The sequence below is a fragment of the Macaca fascicularis genome, chromosome 11, assembly GCF_037993035.2.
Source record: "Macaca fascicularis isolate 582-1 chromosome 11, T2T-MFA8v1.1".
Lineage (NCBI taxonomy): Eukaryota > Metazoa > Chordata > Mammalia > Primates > Cercopithecidae > Macaca > Macaca fascicularis.
In genome coordinates this window covers 113314025-113338221 of record NC_088385.1, presented here as the reverse complement: position 1 = coordinate 113338221, position 24197 = coordinate 113314025, and the positions used below count along the sequence as shown (strand labels likewise).

General features: G+C 38.0%; 1 protein-coding gene across 4 annotated transcripts in view; it reads right to left on the bottom strand.

Annotated features, from left to right (window-relative positions):
• POLR3B (RNA polymerase III subunit B) overlaps positions 1 to 24197 on the bottom strand; it is a 136762-nt gene that overhangs the window by 77882 nt on the left and 34683 nt on the right. For 3 of the 4 annotated variants that reach the window (XM_005572107.4, XM_015431480.3, XM_045365845.2), the window contains exons 11-12: positions 17571 to 17690; positions 12363 to 12497 (exon numbers count right to left, since the gene is read on the bottom strand). In XM_005572107.4, the coding sequence (XP_005572164.1) occupies positions 12363 to 12497; positions 17571 to 17690 (255 nt within the window). The remainder of the gene's footprint in view (positions 1 to 12362; positions 12498 to 17570; positions 17691 to 24197) is intronic. The other variant, XM_015431478.3, reaches the window with a different exon arrangement.

The following is a 24197-nucleotide window of genomic DNA, read 5'->3' as shown; positions in this document are numbered from 1 at the left end:
ATTAGCCGGGTGTGGTGGTGGGTGCCTATAATTCCAGTTACTCAGGAGGCCGAGGTAGGAGAATCACTTGAACCCGGGAGGCGGAGGTTGCAATGAGCCGAGGTTGTACCACTGTACTCCAGCCTGGGCGACAGAGTAAGACTCCGTCTCAAAAAAAAAAAAACACCATAAAGATACGTGATAGTTAATTTTAGGTGTCGACTTGACTGGGTTAAGGAATGCCCAGAAGGTTGGTAAAGCATTATTTCTGGGTGTATCTCTGGGGGTGTTTCTGGAAGAGATTGACATTTCAATCAGTGGGCTGAGTAAGGAAGATCTGCCCTCAACCAATGTGAGTGGGTATCATCCAAACTGTTGAGGACATAGAACAAAAAAATCAGAAGAAAGGCAAATTTATTATCTCTTCTGGAGCTGAGACACCCATCTTCTCCTGGCCTTGGACATCAGAACTCTAGGTTCTCAGTCGTTCAGCCTCAGTCTGAGAGTAAACACCATCACCTCCCTGGTTCTCAGGCCCTTAGACTTTGACTAAACTCTACCACTAGCTTCTCTGGTTCTCCAGATTGCAGACAGCACATTGTGGGACTTCTCTGTCTCCATAATCACAAGTGCCAATTCTCATAATCAATTCCTTCCTATCTTATCTATCCATCTATCTAAAAAATTTTAATGTGTGAAAACATATGAAAAATTTTAAGGTGTGAAAAATTTTAGTCATGTCTTTTAGAGACATATTTTTAAGTATTTACAGAATGTTATTTGACAGCTGAAATAATGAAATGATTTGATGGCTACAATTTGTTTAAACAACACAATTTGGGGAATAAGGGGAGGGGAAAGAGTTGAGAAGGGTATAGATGAAACAACATTGCCTTCCACTGATAACAGTTGAAGGTCTGTGATGGATATATAGGAGTTAATTTTACTATTCTATTTTTGTGTATTTTGGAAAATGTTATTAATATTTTTATTTAAAATGTTAACCAAAAACCCTTAAAAACTTAGAAATAAATCTGAAAGAGGTGCAAGACTTTCATGAATAAAATTATAAATCTTTATTGAAAAACATCAAAGAAAACCAAAATAATGAAAGGAAAATATTCATGGATAAAAAGTCTACATATTTTAAGATTACAAATCTTCTCCAAATTGATCTACAGTTCCAATACAATGCCAATTAGAATCCCTAGAAGATTTATTTTGATGAAAATTGACAAAATAACTCTAAAATTTATATGGAAAAGCTAAGACCCTGAAATAGCCAAGATATTCCTAAAAAAGCTGAAGGTACTAATGAGTACATAGACAACCTGACCAATGGATAGATCAAAGAGTCCAGAAAAGATCTGCACATATAATAAAACTTGTTATATGATAGAGATGCATTTTGGATCAGTGAGGAAATGAAAGACTATACAATAAATGGAGCTGGGATAACCAGTTATCCATTTGGAAAACAAATGAAATTGGATTCCTTACTTCATTACAGATGAACAAAAGAACAAATACTAAACACACAAGCTTAAAAAATAAAGAGCACTGTATTAGTCTGTTCTTGTCTTGCTATAAAGAAACAACTGAGACTGTGTACTTTATAAAGAAAAGAGGTTTAATTGGTTCATGGTTTAGCAGGCTGTATAGGAAGCATGATGCTGCCATCTGCTCAGTTTCTGGGGAGGCCTCAGGAAACTTACAATTATGGCAGAAGGCAAAGGGGAAGCAAGTATGTCTTATATGGTCAGAGCAGGAAGAAGAGGGAGAAGGGGGCGATGCTACACATTTTTAAGCAACCAGATCTCATGAGAATTCTATCAAGAGAATGGCACTAGAAGGATGGTGCTAAACCATTAAAAACCACCCCCATGATCCAATCACCTCCCACCAGGCTCCACCTCCAGCATCGGGGATTACATGTCAACATGAAATTTGGGTGGGGACACAGATTCAAACCATATCAAGCACTATTAAAAGGAAGATAGCTGACAAATGACTGCAACTAAAAGCACAAATTAGTAGCATTTTAAAATACTATAAAGTTGGCTGGGTGCTGTGGCTCATGCTTGTAATCCTAACACTTTGGGAGGCTGAGACAGGTGGATCACTTGAGGTCAGGAGTTCGAGACCAGCCTGGCCAACATGGCAAAACCCCATCTCTACTAAAAACACAAAAATTAGCTGGGTGTGGTAGTACACGCCTGTAATCCCAGCTACCTGGGAGGCTGAGGCAGGAGGATTGCCTGAACCCAGGAGGTGGAGGTTGCAGTGAGCAGAGATCACACCACTGCACTCCAGCCTGGGTAACAGAGCCAGACTCTGTCTCCAAAAAAAAAAAAAAAAAGTGTGTGTGTGTGTGTGTGTGTGTATATATATATATATATAGTTATTTTAAAAAGAATGTAGACTGGAAGAGGATATTTGCAACACATATAACAAAAAATTAGGATGCAAAATACACAAAAATCTCCATGAAATCAATAACAAAAATGGGAAAAACCCAAAAGACATTTCAAAGAAAACAGGAATAATCAATAAGTACATGAAAAGGGGCTCAACCTCATTAATAATGTAGAAAATGCAAATTAAGACCACAAGGAGAAGCCACTTTGCACCTATTAGACAAAAACTTAAAAGTTTTTGATACTAAGTCATGGGATGGAGATCATCAGAAATTCATATACAATGTAATGTAGAAATACCTGGGAAACCAGTTTGGCATTCTCCAGTTCAGGTAAAAATTTAACTTGACTCTGACTCCATGACTAGGTAATCCTCCTTAGAGAAACTCTTGCATATGGAAACCAGGAGATAAAAATAAGAATGCCAGTGCTGCTGTGGTTTTCTTTTTTTTGCTTTTTTTTTTTAAATGTCAAATGAGGAGAAACAATACAAAGTCCTTGATCAGTAGAATGAATAAAGTGGTATTCATCATACTGTATCACATCTTGACACAATGGAAAACAGAAATGAAAATGAACTACAGTGACATGCAACAGTATAGATACATGTTAATGTTGAAAGAAGAAAAAAATTGCAGAGAAATTATATGGTACGGATCTATTTCTATAAAGCTCAAAAGTAAGCAAAGCTTATACTGTAATAAATAATTTTAAAACTTTAAAATTAAAAATGTAAATGATATAATAAATCAATAAATTAAAAAATGCAAAAGTTCAGGACAGTAGGGGAAAGTGAAGAACAGAGTAGGGGGTACATAGGTAAATGAAATGGTATTGGTAATAGTCTAGTTGTTGAGTAGTGGCTTTGAGGGTGTTCATTTTATTTGTACCCTTCATAACATATAAATGTAACATTTTAATTTTTATGTTAAAAATTACCTATAAATGCTATTAAACCCCAGTGATATTTTAAAACAGTGAGATTATGGAAGCCAAATCAATGGGATGGAACAGTGACTCATGAAAACAGACTAGGTGGCTGTGTTTCCCGAATTGGTAGAGTAGGTCCTATCAGATGGATTCATCTGCAGATAATAATTATAAATTCTGGACAAAACATTTAAAAACTTTTTGAAGGCACTTGGGAGTGTTGAAAAGCAGGACACTGAGAGTGAATGGCACTGGGTACATGTCTCATTTTTAAGGCTTTTCACCTAAGGGTAGGCCACATTAATAAAAAGAGTCCAAGCCACATTGGGAAGCTGAAGCTCAGAGAAAGACCAGCAGTCTTACTGGACTGGAGAAACAGAAGAAAAAGATCTGAACTACTGGATTTGAGTAGCTGGAAGGTGAAGGGGAATTCCATAAAGGAGAGAACGCAAGGAAGAAAACTCCAAATTATGTATATAAAGTTTGCCCAAATCTCTGGCTGATCCCTGAACTAAACATTGAGCAGTATGGCCCATGCCCACCCCTCCCCTGCGCCCCACTGCCCCACATCTGGGTGGGGACTATTTGACCAATAGAATAAACATAAGTGATGTTGTGACTTTCAGTCTAGGTCATTAAGGTCACACAGTTTCTTGTCTACAGGAAACATTTACTCTTGGATTCCTGAGCCATCGAATGTGACAACTCTGGAAAGACCTGAGCCTAGCTTTCCAGCCCTTCCTACCATCCTCTAGCAGAACACCAACCAACCAACCTCCATCAACACTATGTGAAACAGAAGAATCAAATAGCCAAGTCCCGCCTGAGTTCTTGACCCACAAAACTGTGAGGTATGTATAATAAAATGATTGTTTTAAGCCACTGTTTTTAGATAGCATGTAACAGAGTAACATAACCAGAATGCCAGTTATATCAAGTTCATAAAAAATAAAAAAGCAAAACTAAATAGCTGGCTCACTACAAATAAAAAACAGGCAGACTTCTTCAATAATATAACAGATATTATGAATACTAAATACCCCTATAAAATTAATTTTATTAGTTTTTTCCCTTTGTACACATCTTTTTTCTTTGCAGTGGAAGAAAAAAGCCCAATATATTTGTGATCTAAGTTAAATAACAAAACATTAAAGTAATATGGGGGGCATATTTATACTAATTAATTTCTTAAAGAATTCTGAGGTTCAGTGAAATATGTTTAAGCAAGATTTTCCAAATTCCATATTGACTATATTCCTGCATGTTTCTGATAGGTAGTTTTCTGACTCAGAATGAAGAAGGTATTCAAAGCAAATGAATCTTCTCCTCTAGCTAGTGCCAAAGAAGGAATTTCCTAAGTGGAATTGGATTTCATGCTTTTCCTTCTTTAAAGTTAAGACATGTCCTTCCACTTTTCTACTAAGACCAACTTTTCAGATAGAAAAGACTGGATCTTGAATTTGAATTTACTATGTCAGAAGTGTTCTAAAGAGAAAACTTCCTCCTCTGAGAGCTTAATCCTTTCTTACAGTGAGACCCAGCAGTTTCACTCTTGGAAAGAAAGAATATGGGAATGGAAGCAGGTGCAGAGGGGTGAGAGGGGATGAAGAAGCCCATTCCAGCAACTTCCTGTGGAAACTGGCAAAAGGAACTTGAATAAGCATCCTGAACAGAATCGAATGCCCTTAACCTAAACAATAAAAGCTCAGCTCTATTTTAATTAGTTCCTTACACTTAGACACTTTTGTCTCAAATTATGACAAAGTTTTTTTGGATCCCAGCTGAATTTATTGTAGCCCCTTGATTCAAACACAAGGAAAGGTTCTGGTACTAAACAAGTAAAAAGTAAGAGCACAGTCAACAGAAATACTGCCTCATTATTAAATTTCCCCACTCCTAAAATTTCTGTTTAAAAGAAAAAATGCTGTCCAAGTTCACAGAGCAGTGAGAAACCACAAGGCCATCCACACAATAAACCACATTATTTAGGTCAAAAGTAAAATGACTAAAAGGGAAGGAATGCTGGTGATAATATTCAATACCTTGCTAGTATAAGGCCTTTCAGCCTGTTTAAGACAGGAGCAGTAAAGAGCAAATCATATTTCAGTGAAAAATTGATTTTCAATGAAAATGCTTAAAAAATTAATAAAGAAGTTAAGCTGCTGAAATACAGTTTCACCAATTAGCTTAATGTCAGAGAATTCTAATTAGGCGTCTTGAGATTGCTATTTAGTGTTTAAGCCTTCAGAGTGCCAAATTCTCCTTTTCACACAAACTGGTTGCAAAATTAAAGACATTAGGCAGCCTTAATTACATTATCAGAACAGCTGGGATTAGGCAATCTCTGAAGTCAAGACGGCATTCTTTTGTCATAGGGTGGAAATCCCTGGCTTTCCAGGGTGCCGGATTTTGGTGCCATTCCATATCTCACCCATACAAAGCAAGCTGCATTAGAAACAAAAAATTTGCAGACAAAGAATAGAGTAATGCTCAGCAAATAATGAACACATTACCGAAAAAGAAAAGGTAGGTGAAAGATTAAGCCTGAAATCGGTAGGTTTTGCTAACACCTCTACTGGCGGCTGGCCTGCCAACCCTCTTGTGGCAGCAAGACTGAGGGAAAGCTCTGTGAACCTGCTTGGCCAGTGGAGACAACTCTGTTATCTAAAGCTGAAGCACATTTATGCTCCCTCATCCCATGGGGTGTGAAATTAGCAGCTATTGTTTTTACACATTTTTGCCAACACAATGCCTTTTGTGTCTTTACATTGTTTATAAAGCTATGTTTTCTTGCACATGGGAACCCTCTTTTTAATTCTAATTTTTTAAGCAACAGGATCAGCTCTCCTTTCCCCCCTTGTTACTCCATTCCTTATTCCTGTAAACAATCAACTTTTTTTAATGAACTCATTTAACACCATGATTTTTCCCAAGTAAAAAACAGTAAAAACGGGATTGATGGTGAGGATACCCATAATTCCTTGCACAGTGGTCAATCTGAAGGTGGCCAAAAACCTAACTGCTAAGTAGTGGCCATTAACCAAACAGAGCTTCCTCAGTAGTCCAGATACTAATTTTTTTTTTTCCCGAAACCTAAAATTACTATAATTTCAGAATTCTAGTTTTTAAATTTTAGTTGTGGTACTATCTGCTATCTGCTGTGACCATCCCAGCCCCACTATCTCTCATCTGGAAAACTGCTACAGTTTCTAGCCAGTCCACTCTTGGCCTGTTCATCTCCACATCAGATCTTTCTAAACTAAAAATCAGATCGTGTCACTTCCCTGACTAAAACCCTTCAATAGTCTTCTGCTGCATGTAGAATTAAATCCAAGTCTCTTTTCATGACTCACAGGGCCCCAGATAATCCGGCCTCCACATGGGTCTCCAGTGTCATTTCTTACCATCCTGACACCTCACTCACTCCAGTCACACTGACCCTCTATCAGTTCCTCCAGTCCCTAAACTCATTCCTGCCTTAGGAGATGTGAACTTGGTTGTGTCTCTTGCTGGAATGCAGTTTGCAAGGCTGTATGAGAGCAACTTCTCCTTATTCAAATATCAGCCTGCACATATGTGGAAATAACGAGATGAATATAAATGGTTCCTGTCCTCAATGAGCTTACAACCTAAAAGAGGGAAGAAGCATGGAAGTAAAGAATTATATGTTAATTTAGCATGCAAATAAAGACTTGAATAAACTGCTACTGGCCTAAGGAAGACAGAGCAACTAACTGCACCTAGGAGGTTATAGTTACAGTTTCAGAGAGGGCTCAAATGATGAATAAGGAGGAGCTCCTCTTTAGAGAGAGGGTGAAAGGGATATGAGGGAGGCGCAGCTTCGGTAAAAGGCATAACTCAAAGGAATGGAGTGATAGAAGAGCATTATGGTATGTTTGAGAAGATGTAAGTGGCTCACTTTGGCATGAGTGGAGGCTGGAAAGGCACAGAGGGGCATGATCATCGAGGATCCTACAGGCTCTGTGAAAGAATCTAAACATTCTTCTACAGAGGAGACTGTGCTTATGAATTCCATGGAGGAGTTTCAGGGGAAGGGGAAGGAGGCAGAGAACCCCTCTGTCCCACCTCAACCAGAAAGGCTCAACTTTTATCTGTTTTAATATTGGGATTCCAACTAAGAGTTCATGCTTGAAAAACTCTGAAACCTACATCTGAAGCTCAGGTCTGCTGCGGATGCTCCTGGGAAAAGGACGTGTGCTTCACCTAATCACACAGAGAATGCTCAGGAATGTGTTGGGATTGCTTGGTACCAAGTGAATAGGCAGGCACATGGCCAGAGCCTCCAGACAGACAGATGGGAGGGGCAGCCAAGAACAAGAGAAGGCACACGGAGGATTCAAATGTATTGATGCTGTGTTTATTCTTAAATTGAATGGGAATATATAAGTATTTGCTTTATCAGACTTAATGCACACATTATATATAGTGGTGTGTATGCAATTTTTCATAACTAAAAAGCACATACACAAGCAGGTATATGTCAATTTCTGTAGCAACAGACACATTTAACTGATTAAATTCCCCCTTAAGTCAAAGGGCTTGGCAGTAATGGTCAAATAACATTCTCGGACATTACTGGTTTGAAAATCTGTTTCAAACTAATGACAGCAAACTGTTCCTTTATATAATTTCTTTTGAACTTGCAAAACCTGACTCCAAACTTGCCCATGACAAAAGTCCTCAAGGAAGCCCCACTAAGCATAAATTCACACAGAGGCCTGAATAGTTTTCAGGGCAAGAGTTTCCAATGGTTTAACTTTAAAATGCCAGTTAATAAAGACATTTGTATATGCATAGAGTGTCTCTGGAAGGATAGAGGAAAGTATAGGAAAAGTGACTTTCTGGAAAGGAGAACTGGGGAATTCAGTCAGATGGAAAGGAGGGTCACAGGTGGGTCACTTTTCACTGCAAACCTTTTTGCTTAAAATTCTTTGTGCTATGCTATTTTAAAAAAAAATTTGCTAAGAATGACTCCCGCTATTTTACTATGTTTATTATTTTTACTGCCAACATTTTTTTTTAAATCATAACACTTTTTTTTTAAAAAATTAAAGATATTTGTTTAAATTGGTAAAATAAATGAACAACCATCAGAATAACAAAAGAAGTGTCTTGGGCTCTGCAAAACCTCATTCTAGGCCGGGTGGTATCATTCATGGATATATATCTCCTGGGAAAATTCCAGGGGACTCAGGAAGTAGTACCTCTAATTAGGAACATGCCAGCACTTTATATAACCATATCCCTAAGTTACCATATCTTTAGTTATTATGGAAGCTTGGCATCCTCTTCTTATCAACCATACAATCATCCCTCTGTGACAACCACACAGACTGATCTCCTAAGAATTGTCACCAACAACAGACTCTACATTCCTAAAAGATGATTTGGCTGACACATTCCCTAACTTGGCATCTTCCATTAACCACATCGCATCTCACTGTAGTGACCTCACTGCTTTCAGAGGGAGCCATTCAAACAGCCTAAGCACAAGAGTGAGAAGATCGTGGCCGGGCGCAGTGGCTCACGCCTGTAATCCCAGCACTTTGGGAGGCCAAGGCGGGCGGATCACAAGGTCAGGAGATCGAGACCACGGTGAAACCCCGTCTCTACTAAAAATACAAAAAAAAAAAAAATTAGCCGGGCGCGGTGGCGGGCGCCTGTAGTCCCAGCTACTCAGGAGGCTGAGGCAGGAGAATGGCGTGAACCCAGGAGGCGGAGCTTGCAGTGAGCCGAGATCGCGCCACTGCACTCCAGCCTGGGCGACAGAGCGAGACTCCGTCTCAAAAAAAAAAAAAAAAAACAACAAAGAGTGAGAAGATCGTATTTGTGTGTTGAAATAATTTTATTAGCACTGTGGAAGATGAATGGAGTTGGGGTGAAGCTAAGAACAGAGAGGCTCGTTAGGAGGTTACACTGAAGTTGAAGGCCTGTGCTCTAACAGTTACACTGGAGATAAATTAGAGATGCATTTAGGAAATGGCACAGGCAGGATTTGATGATTTGACAAACCTGACGTGTAGACTGAAGGAACAGGAAGAGTCTGGAGTGACACAGAGGTTCCCAGCTCAGCAGCATGGGTAGATGGCACTGCTAACTGATTAAGACAGCAATGAAGAAAGAATATCAGAATTCAAAGGGGCTTTAAAGTAAACTATTTTAGAACATGTAATTAACTGATTCATTACTACAACAAATATGTGATGACACTATATCTGGGGCATCTTATTAGTTGCAAAGTTTAGTAAGATGAACAAGAAAGATGCAGTCTCTGTCCTCATGAAGCTTCAAGTCTACCGTGAAAATGAAGGGACCTCTGCTGCTTGGAGCACACTGGGTTAGATTCTCTGAGGAGTCTGGTTACTACAATATGACTAGATTCTGGATAAAATATGCTTCTCACATACTGCTGGGCTTGCAGGAAGAATAAGAAAATTCCAAGGTATCCTCTCCCCTAACCACCCCTTAGCTCTCCAAGAGTCACAAGATTAAAAAATGAGGTGAAGCCACGGTAGGGAGTAGGGAGCAATAAGCAAATCCAAATGGCAGAGTTGCCCTGAGAATAAATACTGATATCAGCTTAGGGACCTGGAGACTAAATCAAAGTTCAGTGACAAGATGAAGGAGTGAGCCTGAAACTCAAAATCCTCAGAATCATGTAAGAAGACTTAGAAGTTCCAGGTCAGCACTATTCCCTGCAAAAGAAAATACATATCCCCAAAAGAAAATATCCCTAGTATAGCACCCAGAATCTGAGCTCAATTAAATATGAGTTCATAAATAAAGATCGCTGAACTTACAAGGAACCAATCTACCTTAAGAGTAATCAAAAACAACTAACTCAGCAGCTTTAGAACATTAGATACTGGAATTACTATATTTCACTAATTGGAATTTTTTTTTTTTTTCTAAACATGGGATACATCTTAACACTTAGCACTGTGTCATAATTTAACCGGTGATGTGTTTTGTTTCTTAGTAGAAATAAAAATAGTGGTCCACCTTATAATTAATGGCATATTAGATTCTAGATGCTAAAATATAGTTTTCTGATATGAAATTTAAAAAGCTATGTAAATCAATGATGAAATAAAAATACACACAAAATAAGACGATCAAAATCATTCTAACTTTTCTGAATGTTTGAGAATTTTCATCATAAAATGTAAAACCAATAAATTACCAAAAATATATGAAAAAGCCTTCTATAAAAGTAAACAACAAAAAACTCAATTACTGAACCTGGCTGGATAGAAAATGAACTAAGAGCTAAATTAGAAAAATAATCACACAGAATGCAGTAAAGGAACAAAGATAATAGAAGAAAGAAAACAGAGGTTAAGAGATATGGAAAAAAATGAGAGTTTAAAGCACACTTAATTGGAAAATCTGAAAAAGAGAATAGAAAGAAGAGAGGATAGGCAACATTTGAAGAGATAATAGCTGAGAATTTTTCTGAATTGATTAAAGACATTAATCCAGGGATAACAGGAACACGCACATACCAAGCAAAATAAATAAAAGAAATTCACACCAAGGCATATCATAAAGAAAACTACAGAATAACAAAAGTCAAGAGAAGATCTTAAAAGCACCTAGAGAGATAAGACAGAACATCTATGAAGGAATTACAATGGTTCTGTGCCATTCAAGGTACGGTATACATCATTCATCTAATCCTATAACAATCCTATAAGGTACATGGCATGAACCCCATTTTTATAGACAGGGAACCTGAGGCAGAAGGAGGTGAAATATTTGCCTAAAGTAAAAAAACAAAAACAAATAAACTAGTAAATGGTGAGAGATAATAAATATCAATCTAGAAATGTACATCTAACAAAACTCTCACCTAAACTAAGGCCTAAACTTAAGAGCTAACATTATAAAACTTTTAGAAGAAAACATTCGGGAAATCTTCCTGACACTGAATTTGTCTATAATTTCATGAATATGACACCAAAAGCACTGGAAAGAAGAGAAAATAATAGACAAATAGGACTATTTCAAAATTAAGAACCGTTGTGCATCAAAGGACACCGTCAAGAAAGTGAAAAAGCAACCTACAGAATAGGAGAAAATAATTGCAAACTATTTCTGGAGCTTTTTAGATACTTGCTAACCAAAGATTTGTGGATGCTTGCTAGCCATTTGAAAGATACACACACTCTTGAAATAAAATGTCATTTATCAGCTAAGACTTAAAATGAGGTTAGCGATATCCTCACTAACCTACCTCTACCATGTCACTAAAACAATCAGGGAATTGTTTCCTTGATTATTGTCTCTCTCCCTCCCACTGAGACTACAAGGAGTAAGAGAAAAGAGGCTTTTGTCTGTCTCACTTCCTCTAATATAACTAGTACTTAGGAGTATGCCTAGAACATAATAGGTGTTTAGTAAATATTTGTTAACTGAATAAATGATATTACTTAAAGTCATACTTCACTTTGTATATTATACAGAATGAGGGTAAACATCCCAACAAAAGATATAGGTCATGTACTATTAACATTTAAAGAATTAGACTGGGCGTGGTGGCTCACACCTATAATCTCAGCACTTTGAGAGGCCGAGGCAGGTGGATCACCTGAGGTCAGGAGTTCAAGACCAGCCTGACCAACATGGAGAAACCACATCTCTACTAAAAATACAAAATTAGCCGGGCATGGTGGCACATGCCTGTAATCCCAGCTACTTAGGAGGCTGAGGCAGGAGAATCGCTTGAACCCAGGAGGCGGAGGTTGCAGTGAGCCAAGATCGCACCATTGCCCTCTAGCCTGGGCAACAAGAGCGAAACTCCGTCTCAAAAAAAAAAAAAAGAAAGAAAGAAAAGAAAAAGAATTAATGTTTTTACAGTTAAAGGAATTATAAGAGATAATAAGTCAGGCATGAAATGTTTGCCTTCAAACATGCAAACTGTATTTCATTCAGATGTTTCTTCTTCTTACGTGAAACGAAAACCAAATTAACCTTCATTAAAGACAGATTTTTGACATAAAATAATTAAATCACCTGTCCTGCCAATTCCAGTCGCTTGTTCCCATAATAATCTCTGTCATCAACTTTATTATCTCCTTGGGCCAGAATTACTCTTCGCACCATCACTGCAGTATAGATACATTTGGCTCGGAAATTGAATTCCTTAACCTGTAAGTCAGAAATTGGAGAAAAAATTTGAGAAAATGGACACTAAAATTTAATGTACCTCATGAAAAGTATCAATATAACAACATTTAAGAAAATACTGAATTGTTATGATTCTCTCCATTCAAATAAACTCAAGTAGTCTGGAAACTTCCTGAGTTGAGATGACTTTTCATCGTTGTCCTCAGTACCTGTGAGTACCTTTGTGTCAAAGATGACTACTATCAACTCCTTCCCTTCCTATAAACTTTATGCCATTTCTTCATTAAAAGTGGAATCTGTCACTCCCTTGGGATTGGCCTATAATTAGTTTAACCAAGAGAATACAGCAGAAATAATACCAGGCCAATTCCAGAATTAACCTTTAAGTCAACTGGCAGTTTCCTTTTCCTTTCTCTTAGAGTCCTGAGACACTACATGAGAAGTCCAAAACACTCTGTTGTGCAGAGACAGAGGCTACATTTCATTTAGTAAAATCCCAATGAAATGGAAAACCAAGAAGGGGTCAGAGATATGAGTGAAGATGCCATCTGTAATGTCCAGCCCAGGTGACCTTCCAGATGACTCTAACCTCAGCTGCTATCTGTCTGCAACTTTGTAAGAGACCTGAAATAAGAACTCCCTCCTCCACCTTAAGTTAAGCCCAGTCAAACCACAGAATCACCAGATATACAATAAACAGTTACATTAAGCCATTAAGTTTTAGAATGTTTATTATGCAGTGATAAGAACTGTAGTATGATATTGTCTGGTATGCAACAAATACCTGCTGAATGAACGAACAGAGGAATGAATTTGTAGCAAATGTTCTAGTCAATCTTCTCTAGCAGAAACACTGAAACCCATATGAATGAATGGCTCAATCAGTAAGTTGACTCAGAACTGATAAAATAATTGCACTGGTTTGTTTGGAGAGGCAAAAAAACTGAAGTAGATCCTTTCACTACATCTAAAAAGGCAAATTTTGAGAATGTAGCCTGAGCTTCTGCCAATTCCAAGGAGTATTTATAGGCTTTTCCACAGATGATACATACTATTATAAAATTTCCTTTTTACTTACCTTAATCATTTAGTAAAATCCCAATGAAATCTCTTTTATTAAGTTTATCACTATGACAATAAATCAATAGATTGCATTAAAAAAAAAAACAAGCATTCTCCTTCATACATTTTGTTGTTGCTGCTAAGTAATTCCACTAAATAATGTAGGATGTTAGAATTCTGTATGTGTTTCAAAAACTCCATTTTCCTTCAAAGGAAGTTTTATTTCTTCTCTAGGTCAATTTACTCTCTTTCTATTACTGAGAACTTTGGAATATGTTAAAAGAAATGTGTTTGGATGTGGTAAAAGAAAAAGTGGACCTAAAAGCTACTTTGTTATCTTGTACCCACAAAACAATTACATCAATAAGAAGGTATTTAAAAAGAAAAGTCTCTTGGCCATCCTCAAAAAAAAAACCTCTACAATCATAACACCAGTTACCACAATACCAAGCAGAAAAACTCAGTGTCTGGGCAGCTATAAGTAATTTACATTTTCAATTGCTATTTCGAAAGCTGTGTGGTCCTCCATTTAAGCACATCTAATTTACATTTTATTGTTCTAATCTTAATGTGGTAAATTACATGGAACATCTAACTCTTCTAGTTGTAGTTATTTTTCTTGTTAATGAGAAAAATAAAGCAAACTTTCATTAACAAAATTTTCAATTTCTTTTGCATAAACACTGGTAGATTCTCCCAAGACATTTGTAAGTAGAAATAAATATGGATATTTATGGAAAATGCCCCTACTGAACTATATAATGCCACTTCTTGATTAGAGGTGCAGTCCATCACCCCCTTGGGACTGAACCCTAACTCACTTCACTCCCCTTTTTAATGACTATATGCTAGAAAGCAAAACTCTAGGTCTAAATTGAAATGGGTTAATACTTAGCACTGTTCCCACAGTCATATGGTGAGTGGGGATCCTCTCAATCCAGCAGCTGGTAACACTGGGAGAATGCTAAGAGTAGTTCAGATACTCCTTTGTGGGATACTAACCTGCAGATTATCTGAAAGAGGGGGAGAAAAGAGGACTAACAAATGAACTCGGAATGATGAAACAGAATTGTTGCCTGTTTCAGAACTCTGGAGACCTTTTAATACTACATTAGAGGAAAGAGTGATCTGGAACTTAGGCATCTTGGAGCCTAATCACCCTTAGAGCAGTGGTTTCTAAACTTTAGCATGCATAATCATCTGGAGGGCTTGTTAAGACACAGATTACTGGGACCCACTCCTAGGGTTTCTGATTCAGTAGGTCTAGGGTAGAGTTTAAGTATTTCTCACAAGTCCCCTGTGATGCCGATGCTACTAGTACATGGAATGCTCTTTGGGAACCACAGTCCCCAAGGAACTGAAAGGCCAGGATACCAAGACAAAGGCCTTTGGAGGCCCGCCCCCAAGGACAAGCACTGAGAACTAGTGAGTATCTGCCCATGCTTTTTCCTCTACACAGACACACCTAAACAATACTTTCCAAATGCTAGTCATTCAAGTTCCACTATCACAAATATCTCTGTTATACATTATTTATGTAACATGTTTAATCATCTTTAAACAACCAATTTTAAGCTAAGCTTCATCCTATGCAATAATACCATAAAATCACATGTACCACACCAATGGATTTGATGCTAGTTGTATTCTTTCTAATAAGTACATAATTACTTACATGAAAAAATGACCCTGTATCACAAAAATCATCCTTTATATCACACTTAGGTAAATACTGTCCAAAACAATTCTGGAAAACGAAGATCTTTTCCCTGATCCATCTATTCTGACTTTATTCCTCCCTGGATTATGTATAACTAAGCTTTTAAAATGGTAATTTAGGTTCCATGCAACCACAGAAAAGGATAAATTTTGTTGTTTTGTTTTTTTTTTTCAGTCGGAGTTTCACTCTTGTTGCCCAGGCTGCAGTGCAATGACATGATCTTGGCTCATCGCAACCTACGCCTCCCAGGTTCAAGTGATTCTCCTGCCTCAGTCTACGGGGTAGCTGGGATTACAGGCATGTGCCACCATGCCTGGCTAATTTTGTGTTTTCACTAGAGATGAGGTTTCTCAATATTGGTCAGGCTGGTCTTGAACTCCTGACCTCAGGTGATCCGCCTGCCTCAGCCTCCCAAAGTGCTGGGATTACAGGTGTGAGCCACTGCGCCCGGCGTGTCTTTATCAGTCTAACTAAACAAGCGTTAATATCGGCAGGACTCTATCAACTAAAGCTCTTTAATTAACCCAACATTCTTCTCAGTTATAGTATGAAGGTAAGCGTAGCTCCTAATAGCTACATGGGGAGCTGTGGAAAATACAGAGCTTTACGTATATTCTATCTCTGAATCATCATAAGAACCCTGCGAGAAAGTGGGAATTACTTTTATTATACAGATGAGAAAACTGAAGCTTAGAAAAGTTCGGATTTGCCCAAAGTTCATCAGTTAGGATATGAGAAACCAGGATTTGAACAATTACGTCTCAGACTCCAAAAGCCCTTGTTGTTTCTACTATTCACTTTCGCTATTTTAAGTTTCAGACTCTTTCCAATCATCCAAAAGAGCTTAAAATTCAGTTCAGACCTAGCTTTAACATTCAAAATTTTCTAATTCTTAAGATTAAATCAACGACATGCACAAATGGTAGCCAAGGGGCAGAATGAGAGACCTGTATTATTTGGATTGAAGGGTGTTTTAATACAGGAAAATCAGATCTGGATGCATTCAGGTGGTTACTCTTGACTTCCACAGATCCCTTGACCTTTCATTATTTTACAGTCAGCCCCTGAAGGTCGTGTTTGCAACCCTTGAATAAGATTATTCATGGATGGAACACATGGTAACTCATTACAAACCAGACTATTTAGTTAACAAGATAGTCTAACAAATAGTAATTCTATAACTTAGTAAAACATATACATTAAATGGGAAGAAAATTGAGGGCTGCTTCTTGCCAACACCCCACATGCCGATATGGTTGATCTCTGTTTAATAAGTTAATAAAAAGTAAATGCTACATACTAGTCCAAGGTCAGAAGATAGGTTCTAGCCCTTACTCTTACCGCTAACCAGCTGGGTGACAACGCAAATCATCTAGCATGTTTGGATCAGAGAATCTTCACAGTAAGTGAAGGAGGCTGGATAATGTGAACTTTAAAATTCAAGGTCTAGAAGATGAACTCATTCAGTAAGCATTTTTAAATCTATCTGCTGTGGGGATGGTTGTACAATAGTGTGAATGTACTTAACTCCAGAAAATTGTACATGTAAAAAGGTAAACTTTATGTTATGCATATTTTACCATGAAGCATATTTTACTATACAATAAGCATAAGCATATTTTACATAAGCAATTTTACCATACAATAAAAAACAGGTATGGACAAGGCACTGTAAGCTTATTTTAATTTATTTATAAAACATGTAACACATCATCTTTGTCCTTCAAAATCATGAAATCTAGTAGCAGCAGAAATCTAGTACTAATATATGTATGAACATAAAATAACAATATTTTAAGACTTAGGGCCGGGCGTGGTGGCTCAAGCCTGTAATCCCAGCACTTTGGGAGGCCGAGACGGGCGGATCACGAGGTCAGGAGATCGAGACCATCCTGGCGAACACGGTGAAACCCCATCTCTACTAAAAAAATACAAAAAACTAGCCGGGCGAGGTGGCGGGCGCCTGTAGTCCCAGCTACACAGGAGGCTGAGGCAGGAGAATGGCGTGAACCCGGGAGGCGGAGCTTGCAGTGAGCTGAGATCCGGCCACTGTGCTCCAGCCCCGGCGACAGAGCGAGACTCCGTCTCAAAAAAAAAAAAAAAAAAAAAAGACTGAAAGAATAACCACAAGAGAACAAACATGATGATGGCGATACAGCTAACATTCTCCGAGTATAAATAAACTGCTGATAATGGAAGGTTATTTCTGGTGGGGCAGTACAGTCCTCTTTAGAATTTTCTCTTGAGGAATTAGACTTTAAATGAGGTAAACTCTTATCACAGTCCTTATTCACAGTAACAGTGTTACTCACTGGGACATGGGTCAGAATGGTGGAAGCCAGGAGCTCTCTTGCTTCTTCTATTTTGGTTTTCTTTGGTCCACCTCCCCACATCCTTTGCCTTCTTACTTTGTTCCCTATATATTTTAATGCCTATAAAAAACAGATTATAATAACGTTTGAATAACATCACTGGAGGTAGTTTAGTAAGCACCTAACCACACGTATACTATGAGCAAAAGAGATAAAGACCCTGGTTATAGAGAAAGCTTTACTGGGTCTAGTCCAAAATCTACATTTATCATAAATCAATGACAAAAAGCATAGCACACTGCCTAATACACTGGTTCCCTTTTTATTTTTTGTTTTCTTACTAAAAAAATTGATACACTGTCATTGTAGGAAATTTAGAAAATACAGACATAAGTAAAGTGTGTGTGTGTGTGTGTGTGTGTGTGTGTAGACATACAGCAGTCATCAGTCCTTCACCCAGAGAAAACCACAGGTAAATTTTATAGTAGTACTTTTTTCCTCTCAAAAATGAATCATACCATGTAAGACCTCTACATTGAAAGCTACAAAACAGTGCTGAGAGAAAACAAAACCTAAATAAATTAAGGGTCATGACATGTTCGTGGACTGGATGATTCAATGGTATTAAAAGTGGCTTAGTGTTAAAATTCTCTCCAAATTGACCAATACATTCATAATTGTTAATTATACCCTTAGCAGGCTTAAAAAGCAAGAACTGACTAATTCTAAAATTCTATATTCTAAAATTTTAGATTCTAAAATTTACATGGAAATGCAAAGGACCTGGAGTAGCTAAAATATTGAAAGAAAAAAATTGGAGTATTATATTACCTGATTTTAACTATAAAGCTAAGTAATCAAAATAGTGTGATACTGGCACAAGGATAGACAAATCAATGAAAGAGAATAAAAAGTCCAGAAATAAACACATACTAAAAGATCAGTTGACTTTTGACGAAAGTACCACAGCAATTCAATGAGGAAGGAAAAGTCTTCTCAATAAATGTTGTTGAAACAACTATCCATAAAGTGAAAAATTAATCTTGACCCCTACCTCACAACAAACACAAAAATTAGTTTAAGATGGATTTTAGATCTAACCATAAAAACTATTAATAAAACTATAAAGTTTCAAGGAGAAAACATTGAAGAATATATTCCTAACCATGGGGTAGGCAAGATTTCTTTAAACAGAACACAGAGAGCAATAAATGTAAAAGTGAAACAAATAAAAAAAACCCTAAGTTTTTTCAAAATTAAAAAATAGAATTAAGCAAACAAATAGAGAGGGGATGGACTGGGAGAAAATACATAATGCTGACAAGGAAGTTAGTTACATCCGGGATTTGTTTTTAAAAGGACTCTTAAACTCAACAACAACAAGAAAACTCACTAAGGAAAATGAACATTTGGCTTACACTTCACAGAGAAGAAAATACAAATAGCCAATAAACACATAAAGGTTCAACATCATTTGTTATCATAAAAATAAAAACTAAAACCACAATGAGATACCACTATACACCCATTAGAGTGGCTAAAATTAAAAAGACTGACAACACCAGATATTATGAGGACATGAAGCAATCAGAACTTTCTATCAGGCTGGGTGTGGTGGCTCATGCCTATAATCAGGCAGGCAGATCACCTGAAGTAAGGAGTTCAAGACTAGCCTGGCCAACATGGTGAAACTCCATCTCTACTAAAAATACAAAAAGATTAGCCGGGCATGGTGGTGCACAACTGTGGTCCCAGCTACTTGGGAGGAGAATCGCTTGAAGCCAGGAAGTGGAGATTGCAGTGAGCGGAGATCATGCCACTATACTCCAGCCTGGGTGACAGAGTGAGGCTCCGTCTCAAAAAAAAAAAGAAAGAAAGAACACTCATACACTGCTGGTGTAAATGCAAAATGATACAATCATTTTGGAACAAGGTATATATAAAAGTTATATACATATCTGCTCTCTGATTCAACAATTCTATTCTTTGGTACTCATTCATGAGAAATGAAACATGTCCACATAAAGATTTGTTTATACAGTCTTATTCATAATTGCTAAAGACTGAAAAACACACCAAGTGTCTATCAATAGGAAAACAGATAAACTGTGGTATATTCATACAATGAAATACTATGTTGAAATAAAAAGAAATGAACTACATGGATAACTGAGATAAAAAGGAACAAAAAGAAACAACTTGGATGAATCTCAGACAATAAGCTCAGCAAAAGAAGCTAGACACGAAAGAGTATATATGGCCTAATTCCATATACATAGCTCTAAAATAGGTAAAACTAACTTATGGTGCAAAAATCACTAATTTATGATGCCTAATTCCATATATAAAGTTCTGTAATTGGCAAAACTAATCTACAGTGCAAAAATCAGAATAGTGGGGAAAAAATCAGAGAGTAGAGGTGAAGATTGACTAGAAAGGGGCATGAGGGAACTTTGTGTGATAAGGAAATATTCTGTATCTTGTAAAGTCATACAATTAAGATTTGCATATTTTAGTGTACATAAATTTACTTAAAATAACCAAGTAAGAGTGTTGACAACTTCTGAAGGTAGGCCTTGGATACATGAACATTTATAACACTATTATTTGCACTTTATATATGTTGAAATTTTTCCTAATCAACAGTGTTTAAAGAAGAAGAGTATGTGGTTCTTATTATTTTGGAACAACAATATACCTTTTTTTTTTTTTTTGAGACAGGGTCTCACTCTGTTGCCCAGGCTGGAGTACAGTGATGTGATGTCAGCTCACTGCAGCCTCAATCTCCTGGGCTCAGGCAATCCTCCCACCTCACTCAGCCTCCAAAGTAGCAGAACTACAGGCACATGCCACCATGCCCAGCTAACTAAAACAACAACAATAACAACAACAAAAAACCTTTGGTAGAGACAGGGTCTCATTATGTTGCCTAGGCTGGTCTCAAACTCCCAGCCTCAAGTGATCATCCTGCCTCGGCCTCCCAAAGTGGCAGTATAATAGGTGTGACCCACCGTGCCTGGCCAAGAACGAACTTAAAAAAATAAATAAATAAATAAAAAAGACTTTCAGTTTAGCAGAAGAAAAGGCTGGGATCTTTGATTCTTTATCTTGGAATTCCTGCCCAATTACCTGCTTGGGGAAGTCCTTTCTCATGCTTCAAAACCTAGATCAGGTATCACTTCCTCCTCGAAGGCTTTCCTAACCCCACTCCTCTTTCTCTGCAGTTTTAATTCCTTGTGCATTCAGGATTGCATATTTTAATTCATGTTCATATCACATTATGTTTTAATGATCTATTTACATGTATGTTTTTCCTACTAGACTTGGTGGGTGGGAATTCCGTCATCTTTTTCTTTGACTCCCAGTGATTAGTACAGTGTTTGGAATTGAATGAAACTCCATCCCATGATAAGATTTGGACTTCAAATCTAAATCTTTCCCATTAAAAGGCCATTAGAGTATAAGATAAATTAAAACCCTGAAAACACTTGCTGCAGTGACCTAGTAGTAAGTAGTAACTAAGTAAATGAAGAAAGCAGGTCAGTTGGCAGGAACCGTGAGTAGACAGGCAGTTCAGTTTTCCCCAAACTAAGCTGTCTTCAATAAATATTGACCTTCTAGTTTCCCTGTGAAAAAGCTTACAATTTTTCACTTGTTTGAGGGGGAAATAGAGGAACACAGGTGAGGAGGGTATCCCTTGTGATGCATAGGCCAAGATGACATGCCTAGTGCCTCTTATTCCTCACTGCAGCTAATACTTTCTTCTCTATATATTAGAGCCCAAGACAACGATGGTGTAAAACATACGTGACCAACACAGAAAGAAGGCTTCAGGAACAGAAGAAATGTGAGAGACTACAAAGGGAGGCATAAAAAACAGAGTCTCGCTCTGTTACCCAGGCTGGAATGTAGTGGCACAATCTTGGCTCACTGCAACCTCTGCTCCTGGGTTCAAGCAACTCTCCTGACTCAGCCTCCCAAGTAGCTGGGATTACAGGCACCCACTACCATGCCCAGCTAATTTCTGTATTTTTAGTAGAGGCGGGTTTTCACCATATTGGCCAGGCTGGGTCTTGAACTCCTGACCTCAAATGATCCGCCCACCTCGGCCTCCCAAAGTGCTGGGATTACAGGCATAAACCACCGTGCCCGGCCAAAAACACAAAACCCCACAGGTTTTAAGCAATCCATTAAAGTGCCACATCTTCCAAAGTTCTATTATATAAAACAAAGTGTGATATGCTTTGGATCTGTGTCCCCACCAAATCTCATGTCAAATTTTAGTGCCCAACGTTGGAGGTGGGGCCTGGTGGGTGGTGGCTGGATCATGGGGATGGATTTCTCATGACTGGTTTAGCACCATCCCCTTGGTGCTGTCCTCCTGATAGTGAGTTTTCCCAATCTGGTTGTTTAAAAGTGTGTGGCACCCCCTCCTCTCTCAAGCTCTCTTGCTCTCATTCCCACCATATGAGACGCCTTGCCCCTTCCTTTGCCTTCTCCCATGACTGGAAGCTTCTTGAGGCCTCTCCAGAAGCAGAGGCCACTATGGTTCCTGTACAGGCTGTAAAACCATAAGCCAATTAAACCTCTTTTCTTTATAAATTACCCAGTCTCAGGCATTTCTTTTTTTGAGGCAACGTCTCACTCTGTCGCACACGCTGGGGTGGCACAATCATGGCTCACTGCTGCCTTGATCTCTCAGGCTCAAGTGATCCTCCTGCCTCAGTCTCCCAAGTAGCTGGGACCACCAGTGCATGCCACCACGCCTGGCTAATTTATTTTTATTGTTTGTAGAGATGGGGTCTTACTATGTTGTCCAGGCTGATCAGGTGTTTCTTTATAGCAATGTGAGAACAGACTAATACAAAGTGTACTTACTACATTTTCATTTAGAATAGCATAGAATATTCATATTTTCGTAACTGGTAATATATGTTCTACATATCAACTATTTTGGATTACTTGCATCTCTATATCCTTTTATCAGTTTCAATAGCTAATATGTGCCTAAATCCAGCATACAGAGTACAAGCACTTTCAAAGTTATACTTTCCTTTCGAGGAAAAGGAACTTTTGTCTTTTTATGTTAACTTCCCTCCATCTTTTCCTGCCATCTTTTCACTAATCTGATCTGATTTAGTTAGCTGAAATTTTCTGTCAGAACCTATTTAACAGAAATAAATGAATGATTTTCCAACCTACTGTTTGGGCTCTGCTCAGCTTTACAATGCTAGGGTTATTTGACCCCAGTGATGATGTTTGAAATAAAATGCATAATGGATTTCATTGAAGCCACTGGGAAACCATTAAGGTAAACTGCTCTTGTAGGGCACTACACAGCATTAAAAAATAGGGTATCTCCCAAAATGGAACCAAATATTCCTGTTTGCAGGGTAGATTCTACATTTTCTGCCTCCTGGATATTTCTTAATGTTTTCTCTTCATGTTCTTGGAACCCTTGGACAATATAACTTCAGTGTATAACAAAGATTCATGTCTATCAAATATTTCATTTTTGATAAAGGCCAAAAATAGAATCTCCTAAATCCAAACCACTATTCCTGGTGCTGCCTGCCCTGTAACTGCAGTCAACTACTAATTAACTGTTGAAAAAGAGGAAGGCAGTGATGAGAATAATCCTTACTGATTTGTGCTTTGGAATTATATATATACTGACCTATTTCAATCTCTCTAAATATCTAGTGTAGTTACAAAAATATCAATACTGATTTGATTTCAGAATACACACTAACAGATATAAGCGGGAAATGCTTTCTCTACAAACATCCTGGGCGAGGAGAAAAAAAGCAGGCTGGAGTTTACATATGTCATACGTAACCCACAGAACAGACAATGTACATGTGGATAGGTAAGAACTGTTTATTGTGATTCTATAGTAGGGAATTCCCACCTCCCAGGATGGCTATGAGGGATGTTACCTTTGATTTATACTTAGGAAAGCACTTGCAAGTATGGGACTAAAATCCTAAGTATGGCTGCTGGGGCTCCCTCCATGTGGGAAGGGAAGTGCAATTATTTTTATTATGGGGTGTGTGTGTGTGTGTGTGTGTGTGTGTGCACGCGCGCGCGTGCATTTCTCAATCTTCATCTTTGAGTCTTGTCCTAAAATTCCCAGGGTCCAACCAGGAGTGCCTGAGCAGGTCAATGAAGGCTCTGCAGCAGTAAAAAGGACTGATCCCTGGTTTTCCTTGCTGTCCAAAGTAGCACTGGGAATTCAGGAAAAGAAATAGAAACCACATACAACTGAATGCCTAAAGCAACTGAAGTAGGGAATAAAAAAAGATATGAAAGAGAAATGCATGCACACACACACACCCCCTTTACACGAGAGTTGCCATAGTTTAAAAAAATACATTATCACTCAGGCAAATAAGGAAAAATAAAACAGTACTTGCTATTATATCAAAATAAACACCTCTTGGCCATATATCCCTATTCTAAGTTAGGCACCATAGGCTCCTAATTTGTCTGAGGAAACTCCTTCCTCCAATCCTGACAAAAGTGAGTTAAAGAAACTTCACTCTTCCCATCTCCCCAATACCTTTCCCACATCCATGAGCCCAAAGCCATCACATCCGATGAGCTTTATCAATGAGCGGCATTAAG